Genomic DNA, 15,962 nt, shown 5'->3' on the forward strand with positions numbered 1-15,962 from the left:
GATAAACCTTTGAGGGTTTGTGTCTTATTCCACAGCACAGATCCCAGGCGTCTAGACCATTTAGCTGAGGGACACTCAGGAGGCTCAGTAAGAGTCTCACAGTATCGATATTGTGCACACTGCGCTGGGCTGGGACATTATGATGTGGGTCGGTGGCCTGTATTTTAAGCAGCCTTCTTCCTGGTGTGTGTTCATAAGCTGTGACCCTCTCCCCAGGTGTCAGTTGTGGCCACAAGGTGGAGAAAGGAAGCTAGCGTCAGCAGGAGAGGGCTGTAATCTCTCACAAGCCTTGGGGAGGTGGGGAAAGGGGTGTCGCGTGACACAATGTCTGTTCACCCCAGATAGGGAACTCACAGCAGGTGAGATATGGATACCACCAAAGTCCAGCTTCGGTGAGCCAGTGAGTTTTATTGAGGTTGCTTGCAGGAATATGGGTGAGGGGTTACAGGGGCAGAAATGACTCAAAGACAGCCTATCACCAAGCACGGGTGGGGGGTGGGGGGGTGGCTGACAAAATAGCCTGGAGCACACTGCACAGCTTCCAGGTAGCTCCACAGGTCTGGAGAGTGTCCTTGGTCCGGACCCCTCCCAGGCAGGTCAGAGGGTTGCTGCTGCTTCCAGGGAGCTGGTCTGGTCTCAGGTCTTCTTGTAGCTTGGCTTCCTTGAGTCTAAGGGGAGTACTCTCTCTTTTTGTTGTTGTTGTTGTTGACTCTGGCAGGGCGGGGCCTAGAGAATCTGGTCAGTTTCAGGGACTTTCTGAAGCTATTTTGAGTTGTTTACCTTCTAGCTTAACGAGTTTGCTACAGGATGGAATGCTTCAATCTTAGAGGAAAGTTACACAAAAGCGCTGTGTGCTGTGAAGACTGGAGCCCCGATGGTCTCTCCCGCTGTCTTTCAGGCTTTGGACTCTTCCCAAGCTTAAGTAACAGCTCAGTGCACACTGTCTGTGACCTTGCATCTTACTAGGAACAGACCCAGCAGAGTGTGTCTTGCAGGGAATCAGAGACGAGACATGTCAAGATTATATTTTAATTAAAGCGGAGAGTTGTTACATTGTCTAAAATGTCTCTGGCATTCGCGTGGGTGGGTCTGGGTGGCTAAGTGTGAAGAACTCTGCTGCATCCTTTTGCACGGCAGGTAATTGTAACCAGTGTTTGAGAGGGATGTTCTGGTTTCTTCGGAGGCTCTGCAGCACCACCTGAGCAGCTCGTGGTCAGCTCTGTGGTTGTCGTCTGTGTATCTGTGGGGGTGCTGTGCTGTCCATTGCTGTCAGCAGTGGGCACCTTTGTTCTTTCTAACGATCCACCACTGTTGAAGCCAAAGCTGCTGGGGGTAGGGAGAGTGCTCCGTCCTCCGTCCCCACAGACACATCATGGTTAGGCCTGAGTGTTGCTTTGAATGCAAGAGACCCACATTGGTCGTTTCCCTGTTAGAAGGCAGCGCTGGGTGTGGGGAGTGTTCAGGATCTGCTGTGACTGTGAAAGAAACCAGGTGTGGCTCTGGTTCCTCTCTTCAGGTTTTGCTTTTTTTCTTCTTTTTCTATGTTTTAAGACAGGATCTCACGTAGCCTAGGATGACTTCAGTATCACTGTTGTGGCTGAGGGTAACATTGAACTCACGGCTTCCTGCATGCTAAATGGGCATTCAGCAACTAGCCCAAGCTGCTGCCCTGCCCCCTTTCCCTTTAGACCCAGTTCTATTGAGATGTAATGCACGGATCATCATTTCATGTAGTATATTTACAGTTGTGCCAGCGTCATCAGTCAGCTTTAGAGCAGTCCCATGGACTCCAACAGTAGCCTCACACCCTCCACCTGGCTGTCCCGCTCCCCTTAAGCCTGCTGTAGATGAATCTGCCTATTCTAGGTGTTTACTCCCACTAACATCATACGGTATGTGGGTTCTTGAGACAGACACCCTTCATTTAGCATAGCGGTCCATGTCTGCACACTTCTATCTCTTTTCTAGCCGAATAATTTCCCACTGTATGTGGTATACCACATCTTACCCATCCACTCATCGTCTAGTACGTGTTTGGGTGAACTTTTCCAGTGTTTTACAAAGATGTGTGTACAGTTTTTTGTCTTTGTTTTTTACTGTGTGAACAGCAAGAAACCCCTACTTGCATGGCCTTAAACCTACCTTGAAATGAAAATTGCTAGGTCACATGATCACAATTAAAATCGTATAAAACAGAATTTTAGCATAGCTCACCATTGGTGGATGAACCTGAGGAAGGGCTCTTGGAAGCCGTTCTGCCGGAACTTTGCATTGGCCGTGCTGCGTTCATTTGAAGGTGCAGCTTGGGCTGTCATGGTTTTTAAGAGGTGCATCCCTGTTCTTCATAAAGCAGGGCTCACCTGGCCACGAACTATGTTCTCGGGCTCCCCCCTCTGGAGACCATGCTTAACTTCGCTTCTACAAGGCCTTTGCTCTCAGCTGATGGCGTTGAAAGTCGGGGCCTCCTCGTGAGAGGTTAATGAGTAGTGCTTGGTCTTCTCTACGGTGCAGAGCCGGGCTTCCTTGATTATTAAGGCAGGAACTGTAGCAGCCCGATGCATACGGTCCCTGGGCCACCAGAGCTACTGCTGGTGCTTGTGTCACAGTGTGTGTATTCATAGTTGAAAGGCCGTGTTGCTGGTCCTCACACCCTATGAGGACATCAGCTCTGCTTCCAGAAGTTGTCACTGTATCCTCTTGTTCCTGATATACCTCCAGAACATTCTGCAGAGGAGGAGGGTCTTGGGACTCGCTCCTCAGGAACAGATGAGTTTGGCCTGTCAGTGGCCCAGCCCACTTGGGTTCCCTTCTCAGGGATGGAATCAGAGGGTTGGGGCGGGGACCAAGCTTTCTCCTTACGCAGGTCACACATGATAGGCGAGGGGAGCGTCCCCAGTCTGGTGTTCTAGACAAGGGAATATGTTGTTTGTCCCCCAGGGAACTCAACTTCTGTCTGTTCAGACAGCCCACAGCGTTCATAACCGTCCAGTTAGGGTTTATTTCACGTTCTAAATGCTCAGTGCCAAAGAGAATTTATAAGCAAGTGTATGGGAACATGCTGAAGTAACGGAAACCCGCGAGGCCTTTACTGACCACAGTACTAAAGTGGACTAGTCCGGCCGGCATGCCTTTAGAGCTGATACCAAACAGCCCTTCCGTCTTTATCCGACAGCGACAGCTTGGTCACTGTAAGTCTCTTGCTTGCTATTCACATTGCTCAGGTGACAGTAACAACATTTGGAAGTTGTGTTTTTGTTTTGTTTTGTTTTTCTGTGTCTAAGACTCTTGATCCCAAAGTGTTTACTGTCAGCTGGGTAAGAGTGTCCTCACCTGTCTACCAGGCAAGTCACATGGTAGCTTATTAGTGAAGCCCGGCTCCCCAGTTCCCGGGGCCTTCTCTGCGCTTGGCTCAGGAAACTCTCGTGAGAAATGTCGTGCCTTGGATGTGGCTATGCCGTGCTACGATGTGCTGCTGGCACGGCCTGGAACCCTAGAGACAGGGTAGCTGGTGTGAAGGAACTAGGTCACTGGGGGCACCGCCTTCAGAGTGAGTGCTGTGGTTCTGGTGCTGGAGAGAGACAACTACCAAAGAGCAGGACGAATTCCAGTCCTGAGTATCTGGTTTCCTGTCTCTCTGTCCAGTATCCTTCTGTTGTGATGCTATGCACCATGTTGAGATGCAAGCCAGGGCGCCTCTTTAGACCTGAACCCAGTCTTAGGCTTTGAGCCTCCAAAATTGCATGCCTAATCGACTTTCATCACTGCCTTACCTTGGGGTGTTGTGTTCCAGGAACACAAAGTTGACCAGTGAAAGAAACAGTGGCGTCCAACAGCCGGCATAGATGCTCAAGTAACGAAGTAGGAAAATGGTGGAGTAAATCCAGTCATGTGACTCAGTTCACACTTGAATGACACACTGCTGCCTGCCATGGGCCAAATGCCTGCCTGCCCTCCTTCCTTCCCACCTGTTGTAATTTTTAAAAAAGTGGCGTGCGCAAGAAAGATGCTGTGCAACAGAGTTCTCGTGGAAGGGTTTTTATTAGGGGAAGGGGAATGTAAAGAGAAGGAGGGGAAGGGGGAGACCAGCCTCTGGGGCAGGAGCAGCAGGAGAGAAGAAAGAGGCAGAGGGAAGGAGGGAGGGAGGGAGGGAGGGAGGGAGAGAGAGAGAGAGAGAGAGAGAGAGAGAGAGAGAGAGAGAGAGAGAGAGAGAGAGAAAAGGAGCTCGTGCTCGGGCTGAGGATGTAGCCTGTTAGAACCCCAAGGTCAGGCCAGTGTAGATGCCTGAATATAACACCTACCTACCTACCTCTGACAATTGGCCCCTTGTAACGCCACTGGTTACTCATGGAATTTTGAGAGTCCTCTTATGTGAGTTGTCCCTCCTCTCTCAAATTCCATGTGGGAAGGACAGATCCTGGGTTGGTATAGTCATTTGGTTTCATCAACAACTATAATGCCCACGCCTCAGCTAAAGTAACTCCCAGAAGTTTCCCTGGAGCCCCTTCACCCTCCATGCTGGAATGAGCCCTGTGACCCCAGGCTGTAGTTTGACCTTTTTTTTTTTTTTTTTTTTTTTTTTTTTTTTTTTTTTTTTTTTGTGAAGCAGGCATAATATCTAATTTGCAGGTTTGGAGGAGTATTTACTCCCCTGCCCCCACCTCTCTCATGCTCCATGCAGGTGGAGACTCTCTGCTGCAGGAGAATTCAGTGCACACGATAATGCAGCACAGCACCTATGGTGTCACTGTGTGTGACTATGGTTCACTTAAGAAGGGAGACGCTCACACGCCGAGCGTCGATTCTTCCATCCTGCCTCGTTTTTGGAAGATGTGGGTCACAAAAGATGGGACCAGTTTCACAATCGGCAGCGGGCTGCAACCTGCAGGTGGAAGAGCTTGCTCCGATGTGTCAGAGCCTTGTTGTTTCTAGAACTTCCTTGGGCTCGTTCCCTCTGCTTAGAACACGGTCTTCTGTGCCCCTCCGGGCCTTCCAGTCTGTCCTCCAGTGAGCCAGGCGTCTGCACATGTTGTCCGGGCGTCTTGTAACATTCCATACTTGGCTCAGTTGTTTCTGTCTCGTAAGCTTTGCAGACCGTCGGGGAGGGCAGACACTGTGTCGACCCAGTGATCATATTCCCAGGGACAAGTATCACAGCTGCTGCCATTAAGCAGCGGTAGTTGTTGAGCTCGAGAGATGGTGCAACACTTAGGAGCCCTTGCTGCTTAATCATGAGGACTGAGTTCAAATCCCATCACCCCCACATGAGCCAGCTAACTTATGAGCACCTGTACCTCCAGCTCTGAGGGATCCAGCGCCCATTTCTGGCCTCTGTGGCCCTGCACACGAGGGCCCATACATCCACACAGACATAAGTGTGAACACACATAATATGACAAATCTTAAAAAGAAGAAAGAAAAAAGGCGAATGATTATGGTGCACACCTTTAATCCCAGCACTCGGGAGGCAGAGGCAGGTGGATCTCTGAGTTGAAAGTGAGCCTGGTCTACAGAGCTAGTACCAGGACGGCAAAGCCATCACAAAGAATCCCTGTCTCCAAAAAAAAAAAAGCAAAATAGAATAGAAAAAAAGTTGTTACCTGTCACTTTGGGTATTTGGGGCTACCTATTTTCCAGGAATCTATCAACAGATGTCTTAACCCTTCCTCAGCCAGTCACCAGTATTTTACTTTGTGAGGTTTCTCTCCTCATATGTCCTCATGACCTGGCTCTTTGAACTTGTTTTTGCCTGTACCTCTGTTGTGCTAATTGGATGGTATGAGTCTCTATGAACTCACATCTTTACCACGTATCCCCCATAAGTCACAGTCTCCCAGTAACGATGACAGAAGTTTCCTGGCCGGGAGCCTTGCTCTGGAATAACAAGTGGTCCCCGGCGGTTAGTGATGAAGTGCTGGGTGGAAGCTTGCCATGGAGGGAAGCCGTCTCCAGGCAGCAGAGGAGACCGGGACACAGCAAGATGAAGGCAGAGAAGACGGGACCCAGACCAGCGAGAGAAACACCTGCATCCGTTCTTGCTTAGGGAAACAGACGTCCTGGCAGGCAGAAATGGGGGAGGAGGTAGCCAAGCCAGTGCCAGCAGACTGCACAGCTATGCTGACGTCAGACATGCTGGTGAAGGTGGTAAATGAGCTCCCTCTCCCTCACAGGGTGTGGAGAGAGACAGGCCGTGGCAGCGGGAGTTTGAGGGCACAAGCTCATCACTAACAGTGAGTCATTTAGCTATCCCAAGGCCTCGCCAGACCTTGGTGCTAACAGTGTCCCCATGGTGTTACCCTCAGTTCCTCGCACTAACAGGTGACTCACAGGCTTGATAAGACCCCAGCTTCTGAGGACAGTGCCGAGTGTCCTGTGCCGTCTACAGCTGCAGAAAACAACATAGGCCAGTATGGTAGCCTTGGAGTCCTCGGGGGAAAAAATTGTGTTTTCTGTTGATTAGTTTTGTGACGTGGCGGCTTCGCGCATACACATGTGACATTCTGATTACTTCTACGCACCCATGTATCTTCCTTTCATCCTTATCTACCACCCCCATCTTTATTAGTACTTCTCCCTGTGAACCCCCTCCTCCCTACCAGCTGATTTCATCCTGTCAAGCTTCCTACTCCCTGTCAGTGACCTACATCCCTATCAGTGACCCTTCTTCATCAAACCCTCTTCCTGTTAAATACCTCTCTATTGACCAACCCCCTTTATTCCCCTACCAGTTCCTATCTGAGATTGGCGGTGGTTCATTTTTTTCGGTGAAACAGGGAAATGTTTAATACACTCTAAGTTTGCATTTGAGATTCTTGCTCTTAGAATTGGGGTTCTTCGTGTGCTACGCCTTTTATGTTGTCTGAAAGGTAATTGGCTCACAGTAAACTGAACTGACACCCCACACGCGTGGCTCGAACACATAGCCACCTGAGTGTGTGTCATGTAGCATGAGTGGACAAGAGCACTGATGAGTTGTGTACAGGCCAGTGCGTTCGTGGCATGTCCCTGTGACTTACACGAGAGAGAAGTCCTTGGCTTTTTGGTTGTTGGAGAACAAATTATATCTTTGAGCCACAGCTATGAGAACCAGACAAGGTCTATTAGCATCCCATTCACATCCACAGCTGTCCTTGCAGATTCCAGCAGCTGGAAGGACCTGGGAGGGGGCTGCTGGTACCCTCCGTCCCTGTGTGTTTTGAAAGCATGAAGAGTCGAAAAGTAACCTTTATTCCTTGAGCATCTCCCTGCATTAAGACAATAAAATTGAGCCAGGCAATGGTGGTGCATGCCTTTAATCCCAGCACTCTGGAGGCAGAGGCAGGTGAATCTCTGTGAGTTTGAGGCCAGCCTGGTCTACAAGAGCTAGTTCCAGGACAGGCTCCAAAGCTACAGAGAAGCCCTATCTTGAAAAACCAAAAAACCAGCAAAAAACCAAGAAGATAAAATCCCATGACCTCCATACATGTTTTGAAACTCAATTTCAAACATCCATCTCAAATTATGGAAGTTTCAAAACCTTTTATTATACTCAATGTTTGCATTGTAATGACAATTCCTTGCCTGCCCAAGAAAATTGGAAAACAAGTACAAAAAGATGCATAAAATCACAAAAATACTACCAGAACAGCGCCTGTATTTCCACTCCCACCCCCAGCTGCTGTTGATAATTTTTCTTCATCCTCCTCTCCTTCTCTTTTCCTAAAGCAATGTATATCATTTCAAAACTGGATGTCAACAGATCTTTGGAGCAGTGCCAGTTTCTTCCAAAGCTTGGGTACAAGAGTCATACCCTCTGGGCAGTGATGGTGCACACCTTTAGTCCCAGTACTTGGGAGGCAGAGGCAGGCAGATCTCTCTGAGTTCGAGGCCAGCTTGGTCTACAAGAGCTAGTTCCAGGACAGATAGCGCTGTTACATAGAAACCCTGAAAGAGTCATACCCGCTGCTCCTCCAGGAGAGGAATAGAGAAACCTCCAGCCATGCTGAAGATCACATAGGGTTTTGTGCCCTGGATGTAGATGCACTGGGGTCATTACCTTCTCTCAGGAAGCTTTGGCAGTCCCTGTCATTTCATTTGTCCAGTCATTTTGAGCTGCCGAGATGTCCCTGTGTCCTGTAGCAGTTAAAGGGACACCTGGTCCCTGGTGGCATCTGCACTTCGGTTAAGTACAAAAACTCAGCTGTGGTCCTTCTTGTTTAACTTTGTTCCCACTAGCATCAGGTCATGTCTCCACGTGGGCCAGTTCACACAGGTGGCCTGTCCTATGTAGAAGAAGGGAGCGTTTCATCAGCCAGTGGTGTGCATTGAATGATCAGGCCCTGAGGTCAGCCAGTGGTGTGCATTGAATGATCAGGCCCTGAGGTCAGCTAGTGGTGTGCATTGAATGATCAGGCCCTGAGGGTCAAATAAATGACACTAGGAGGCTGTGTCATGGGCAATAAAATCCAGAGTCCCCATCCTGAGATTGCCTGCTTATCATTTGAAATGTATCGGGAACCTGCTGAGATCTTGCTGGATGTTGATTGACATAGAAAGATTCTGAGCAGTATACATATGGAAAATGAGTAAGTGACTAAATTCAGCCCCACAGGGCAGTGGGGTGAGTGTAGAGGCAATAAATGGTTTTATTTTAAGGATACTTGCATTTTGGATACAGTATATCTCGAGAAATTTCTTTGGTCTTATTTGCCTCACACTATTTTAGCGTTAGCAAGATTGCTTCTGGGTGAGAGAGCGTTGCCACCAAGCCTGATGACCTGAGTTCAGAGAGAACCGTCTCCCGCATGTTGTCCTTTACCTGCCAGCACCCCCAACAGTAAATAAACTGATTGTGAAAATTGCCCATATGATTTTTGTAAGAACTTGTCTACTGACCTTTTCTTTTTAAAATTTAGATTTATTTTTTTTGTATGTGTGTGTGGAGTGACTGAGGAGGCCTGACTGGGGCTATGGATCTCCTGAAACTGGAGATAAGGAGGCTGTGAGCCATCAGATATGGGTGCTGGAGACTGAGCTCAAGTCCCCAGGCAAGAGCAACAAGTACTTTTTGCACTGAGCCATCTCTCCGGCCCCTCCGCTGAGTTTTTGACATAGCTAAAGGACACATACCCAGTGGTTTGCGGCCTCCTTCCCACCACAGTAATTACTTGGTCAAAAAAGGCCAAAAAATCCTGGAGAGTTATGGCCAGCATGCCAGTCTGTGTAATAGAGTGCTGATGCCCCAGGAAGGGAGACCCGTGTGTCTGTTTTGTTGTCTGTTTTTTAAAGTTCCCATTGGGTGTTGTGGCCCATGGTCTTTAACCCCAGCATTTGGGAGGTAGAGGCAGGCAGACTCTAGAGCGGTGGTTCTCAACCTTCCCAAAGCTGTGACTCTTTAATACATCTCCTCATGTTATTATTTTCATTACTACTTCATAACTAATTTTACTACTGCTATGAATCATAATGTAAATATCTGTATTTTCTGATGGTCTTAGGCGACCCTGTGAAAGGGTCATTTGGTGCTCCACTAGGGGTTGTGACCCGTGGGTTGAAAACCGCTGTTTTAGAAGTTCTTCTGAAAGAAAAGAGAAGTTGTATTATACAAGGCTGACTCTGGGCTCTCTTGCTGTCCCTCAGGGAGGTAACCTTTGCTCACTTTTATCCTTGTAGGAGAAATGGTTGATCCCTGAAGGGTGCTTTAATAACCACAAATTAACACCAGTTTATTGTTGGATTGCTATTGGTGGTTGCTGTATTGTTTCTATTATGAAACTGCAGCTTTCTAAAATTAGATACCTTTAAATTTTTTTATGACAAAAAATAGATGTTCATTTTTAAAAATAGGATAAGGCGGGAAGTGGGAAAGAGACAACCATTTCATCCAGCGGACTATTTATCATTCTGCATAGTTCGTTAAACACACCCGCCCACCCCCATCCCCTCAGTCCGCTCTCAGTACAGAAACATTTTCAGCTTCTGGAGTCTGTCACTGACCTGCAGTGATGGTTGTAACGTCTGGGACTTGAAAGGGGCCACCCTTCCCCTCCTCTGACTCTTTGCTGGTTGACTTTTATGAAGCTGCCACATGTTTTGAGTCCTGGGCTGCAAATACCCTAGGACTTGTCCTTAGTTCTGAAAAATGGTTGCTGATTGGTTCATCAGATAAAGGTGGGGTGCGGCAGCGGCAGTGTCTTAATCTGGACTAACACAAATGGACTGTGTGTTTTGTTCTTTTAAGGACTGTTTTCTGGAAGGTGTGTGTGGGGGGAGCAGAATGAGAGGTGTTCCCTGCTAGGAGGAGAGTTGCTAGGGCCAAGCAACCACCCCAAAACAGCCGAGGCTGTCTCTGCAGCTTTAACCTGTGAAGGGTGTGCCACTGAGCAAGGGCCACTCTGCACTGTCAGCAGCTGCTGTGTCCCCTCGTGAATCCTCAGAACTACTTTCTTCTGATATTGTATGCAAAGGCCTGATTAACTTACAGGGAAGGGACCACGACCTACGGAATGTCTCCCCTCCAGCTGTGAAGTACACACAGCTGGTTCCTGAGTGCTCATTTTCTAAATACTGGTGCTTTTATTTTTCCAAGTGGTTCTGACGTACCACTAGGTCAGCACTATGGATGCCTGGTCATATGTGTATTAAAAGAACTAGCGGTAAGAGTGGGCTGAGTTAGTGCGACCTTCAGCTACAACCTTTCTGGAAGGATTTAGGTGATCCCATCCCCCTCCTGTTTTCTTAGACTTTGTCATCTTCTCAGTAAACCAAAATAAAAGAATCCTGGCCAAGTGTTTGGTTGATGGAGGACTTGTATTTGAAGAGATTATATTTCCTATGTTCTTTGTGTGAGTGAGGTCTTGCTGTGTGGTGGCTTCAGACTTGAATACCTAGCTCTTCATGGGGTGGGGGAGGCAAGTGTCTTCTCTGGTCACTCTCCACTTACTTTATCAACTGAGGCAGGCTCTCTCATTGAATCTGGAACCTGCTGATTGCTCGTCTAGCTAGCTAGCTCGCCCCAGGGACCAGCTCGCCCTGGTGCTCTTACCCCCTGAGTACCACCAGGGTTACAGGTGTACTGCCCTGCCTTGTGAATGGTGGGGTCCCAGGTGATGGTCCTCGTTCTTGCATGGTGAGTATTTAATCTCCTGAGCCAGCTCCCAGCCCTCTCAGTGCTTTTTTTCTTCCTTCTCTTTTTAAAGAAATTACAGTTATTTATCTGGGGGAAGATGGTATGCCCATGGCATGTGAAAAATTTCCAGAAGTCAGTTCTCTTCTCGCATGTGGTTACTGAGGCGCAAACTCAGGTTGCCTTGCTTGGTAGCCAGCGCCTTTGTCCACAGAGTTATCCCTTTGGCCCCCAGACCACTTTGGGAGAACCTCCATTGTAATAGACTTTGTGTCTGTTAGTCTTCCTTTTAGCTTCTTTTGTGATGCCTAGGTTAGTAGTGTCTGATAGATCAATCAGTAATGTATGAGTTCTAACAGACTGTTCTCCCCATTTTATTTGAGGGGTCTGATCTTTGGAGTTCAGAGTGTCTTTTCTCTTAGTGGTACAGGAGAAATTGTGCTTAGACTAAACCTTGCAAAGTGGATTGGGAAAACCCTTGTGCGCCTCCCAACTGAGCCTGGTAGGAAAGGGTGGTGTTCTCACTGGGTTTGTTACTGAGCCTTTCTTTCCCCTGACCCCTCCCCAGTGTGAGTCCTCTTTTATTTTAGCGTGCATTTTGTTTCATTTCAGATTGAGCCTCCTACTTTCAGTGTCCCGTCCCCCCCTCCCCCCCCAGCCTCAGCCTTTGAGTGTTGGGATTACAGGTCCTCTCGGTCTGCTCTAATAGGGACATGAACAATGGGGAGGGGGCACTGTGGAGCTGGGCCTCCCTGCCCCTTCTGTACCCCTCCCTCCCAGATACAAGCCTGGCAGGCTAGGGGAGCTCATGTCCCAGGGATACTTTCATACACTCTTCCACCTAGGAAACTCCAAGTTTATTGGGGGAATCTAATAGGGCTCTCAGTCTGCCGTTAATGAACCCGAAATGAGAAGCGGAGCTGCTGAACCCCAGTGAAGAATTGGGCATGCCGCTGAAAGCCTTAATTAGGAAGCGGCTTTTCAAATGCACTCTGCCGACCAGCTGTAACCATGAGTCCTGGGGGCTGCAAGTAACCTGGTGGGAGGTGTGGAGCTTGGCCTGATATGTAGATATTTGACCACGGGTGAGAGGGTGCCAGTTGTGGGAACCTGAACTTAAACAAAAACCTGAGAAGGGTATAGGGGAGATAATTACAGATAACCCAGCAGTTTGGTATTTTTGTGAGATGGAAGTCAGTCTGACCTGGCAGGCAGGATGCTCTGGGACCTCCTGGAGCTCCCTGCTGTGTCACCAGGTACTCCTGAAGTACCCTGACCCTGCTTCTTCCCTGTGTGTTACCCTTGAGCTGTTCTTCAAAGCTATATTCCTCCACACAAATGAAATACTTTGTGTTTCCTGTATGATCCTGGCTCATTCAAAGGTCCAAAATAACCGCCTGTATTTACCAAAGTCTCGAATCGAGACATTTAGGATTTGTTCCTGAACAAAACAGAGGAGGATGAGGGGAGCTGAGAGGAGGGTGATGGGGCTGTCGTGTATACAGTCACAGCATAGTCCATGAGTGTGCGAAGGTGTCATAATGAAGCCCTCTTATTTTGTAATAAGGTTTTTTTTGTAATAAAAGCAAATGAAATATAATAGCAGCTTACAAAGCTAGAAGTATATTACCACCAAAATACTGACAGTATTAAAAAAAAAAACAGCAAGAATAGGGAGCTGTGGAGTTAAGCCCTATGTGGCTAGAACAGGATAAAACAACCAGAGACAGTGACAAATATTGAGCACACAATTCTAAGTGCACCTATTACTGATGCCTAAGTTAAGTCACGTAAACTCTGTCACCCAGACATTAGGCTTCTCCTTTACATCTCATAACTTCCCGTTCTTCTAACTGACCGTTGGTGGAGCTGGGGTTTGAACCCAGACATTTGACTTGAGGTTTGTGATCATGACTACTTGGTTCTCGCGGCTTTTCAAGAAACAGAGATAAGTCTAATTATGGCGGTGAATTAGCGCCGGGGTTGGCTGTCTTGCTGCAGTGGTTACAGTTATAGGAAATAGTTTGATCTAGCACCCAGTCATTCTGAAGCTACTCTGCCAGCTCTGTCCTCATCTCTTTCCCATTCATGGTGAGGTCCAGTCAAAGATGCCCCAGTGCCCTGGCATTCTCAGTAAAGCTCTTCCCTTTCCTCTAGTTGAGACGGGAGAAGATTGACCTGGAAAACACGCTGGAGCAAGAACAAGAGGCTCTGGTGAATCGGCTATGGAAGAGGATGGATAAGCTGGAAGCTGAAAAGAGGTTTGTTTAGCCTTGGTTGCGTGCGTGTTTGTGCATATGCGTGGGGCGGGGGGGGGGGTTATACAAGTTTGGAGGACTCCTGGCTGTTGCTGTGGAGAACAGTGGGAAATTTGAATTTTTGGGTGACATACACCATCCTAACTTGTTAAAGGAAATAAATGTTGATCTCTCTCTTGGCGGCCTCCTCTCTGTGCCTTGTTTTTCTCTTCCCTCCATAGTCAGAGTCAACCATAGTACCACAGTTCCCCTGTTAATTAGTGCACATCTCTAGGATTCACTTAGTTGGAAGATTTTGATAGAAAAATGGCTAGCCATTTGCTTTTAAGCCTGTTGTAAATAAATACCTGTGGATGTTTAATGCTTGTGCGCTCAGTGTACAGATAAAAGGTGTCACCCCAAAACGATGTTTTCTAAGTGACCTTGTTGCAGATTGCCTTGGTCCTCGTTTTTGATCGCACTGTGCTTTGGGGTTGGAAGGGACAGAGCTTCTAAGAATGGCAGGAAGATCCTGTCTCAGAGCTTTGTGTGGGGTAAAGGCCAGTTTCCTTTGAAGTTGATTCTTAGTTCCCTGCCCCAGAGTCTTGTTTGCCTCCCAGAAGCCTGTGCATTGGTTTTAAAGCACCGTTCAAACTATTCTGAGTTCATATGTAGAATTACAAACACCAAACCAACCTCAGAGTTTAAGAAAAGTGAAAATTTGAAATATGTGTCTAGGAGACTTCCTCCAAGCCATAGGCAGTCAGCATTATGGGAGCAGTTCTGATAATCTGAATTAGGCAGTTATTTTGTGATTGCGACCATATCTACCTGTTAATTTTCTCAACTAGGGTAGAACGACAGGTGAGTCAGTTTGCAGTTGGGCAAACTGGAAGGTAAACAACTAAACAAAAAGCAACCCCAGAGCCTGGCGGTGGTGGCGCACGCCTTTAATCCCAGCACTCAGGAGGCAGAGGCAGGCGGATCTCTGAGTTTGAGACCAGCCTGGTCTTACAAGAGCTAGTTCCAGGACAGGCTCCAAAACCACAGAGAAACCCTGTCTTGAAAAAGCAAAAAAAAAAAAAAGGAGCCCCAGGAGCCCCATCTGCTTACAGAGGAGGTTAGAGTGTTGCAATTATCCTGCCCTTTTGGAATGCAGTTGAGGTTTTATGTACATATAATTGCATTGTTACTGAACTTAGCTGTAAGAAATGGTCATTTTGTAGGCAAAATGCTGTTGACCCTTATTTTTAAGTTACATCTGAATGATAATAGCGGAGTGCACCAGCTATTAACCGAAGAAATTTGATTTGATTTTAACATTTTATCATTGGTCGCAGTTGACCAAACCTTCCCCACAGGTTTTTATCAGGAGGAGCATTACTGGCTGTGACTTCCTCTTCCACAGTGATTCATAGCCGTTCCTAAATTTCACCCAAAGCATCCTTTTCAGCCAGCTTGCTAACCACGTAGTCAGCTAGTGTCTGAATGTTGACTGGACTCTGGGCAGAATAACCAGAAAGGTGTTCCACAGACTTTATAGTTACAAATGACTGTCAGGGTTACTCAGAGAGCTGAAGGAACAGGGGTGGCGGCTCCGTGGGTCATATGTGAAGCACAAAGCCCGAGGACTTGAGCTCAGATTCCCAGTACCCACATAAAACTGAATATGCTAACCCATGCATGTAATCCCAGTGTGCTCCTAAAGCAAGGTGGGAGGTGGTGACAGAATTCCCAGAAGCCTGGGCCAGTTTACCTTGCTTAGCAGCAGAGAGCAAGAGACCTTGTTATACACAGGGGTAAACGGAGGAGCCACACCTGAGAGAGCCCTCTGACTTCACGTGGAGGTGGCACATGTACTAACACATGAACGTACCAGAAACAAAAGGGATGAGATCTGGCTGTGCCGCCTGTTTGACCTGTGATAATTGTAGCTAAGGAAGACAGAGAGGTAGCGAGCTAGACAGACAGGCGTCAGTCTGTCCTATGGGCGCTTTTCAGGCCAGCTCTCAGCGTGAATGTTGTGTAGTTTTTGCCGCAAACTGGGCTTCATTGTTGCTTTCTTTTCTTTCTTTTTTTTTCTTTCTCTTCCTGGCTGTGAAGAATCCTACAGGAGAAATTAGACCAGCCTGTGTCTGCCCCACCATCGCCTAGAGACATCTCCATGGAGATTGATTCTCCCGAGAACATGATGAGGCATATCAGGTTTTTAAAGAATGAAGTGGAGCGACTGAAGAAGCAGCTGCGAGCAGCCCAGTTACAGCGTACGTGGCCTCCCGTCCCCTCGAGTTCCTGTCTGCTGCATCCGTGCGTGTACCAAGCCCACGTCAGTCCCCGTGCTTGCTGATGAGCTTGCAGTAGTCGTGTTCACAGTGTGCTTTATTGGTGACGCATAGGCTTTTGTACGCGTGTCCCTGTCATCTTGGGATATATATTTTTAAAAAGGAAGCTATCATAGGGGAGGGCCGATAATTTAGAATACTTCCAGAAGATACTTGTGATAATCTCAGGAGGGAGTCACTGAATTAGCGGGTTCCCAGGCATCTTCCTTCCTTCCTTGCTGAGATAAAATTCTCTACTTAAGGGAAAATGTGCTTATTTGGCACACAGATTACAGCTCCTTG

General features: G+C 47.7%; 1 protein-coding gene across 1 annotated transcript in view; it reads left to right on the plus strand.

The window, feature by feature from the left end:
- The window catches only part of Ccdc6 (coiled-coil domain containing 6), a 98,977-nt gene that overhangs the window by 57,452 nt on the left and 25,563 nt on the right, over positions 1 to 15,962 (plus strand). The window contains exons 4-5 of the mRNA XM_057751639.1: positions 13,259 to 13,362; positions 15,442 to 15,602. Coding sequence (XP_057607622.1) covers positions 13,259 to 13,362; positions 15,442 to 15,602 — 265 coding nt within the window. The remainder of the gene's footprint in view (positions 1 to 13,258; positions 13,363 to 15,441; positions 15,603 to 15,962) is intronic.

Source organism: Chionomys nivalis, chromosome 19, assembly GCF_950005125.1.
Source record: "Chionomys nivalis chromosome 19, mChiNiv1.1, whole genome shotgun sequence".
NCBI lineage: Eukaryota > Metazoa > Chordata > Mammalia > Rodentia > Cricetidae > Chionomys > Chionomys nivalis.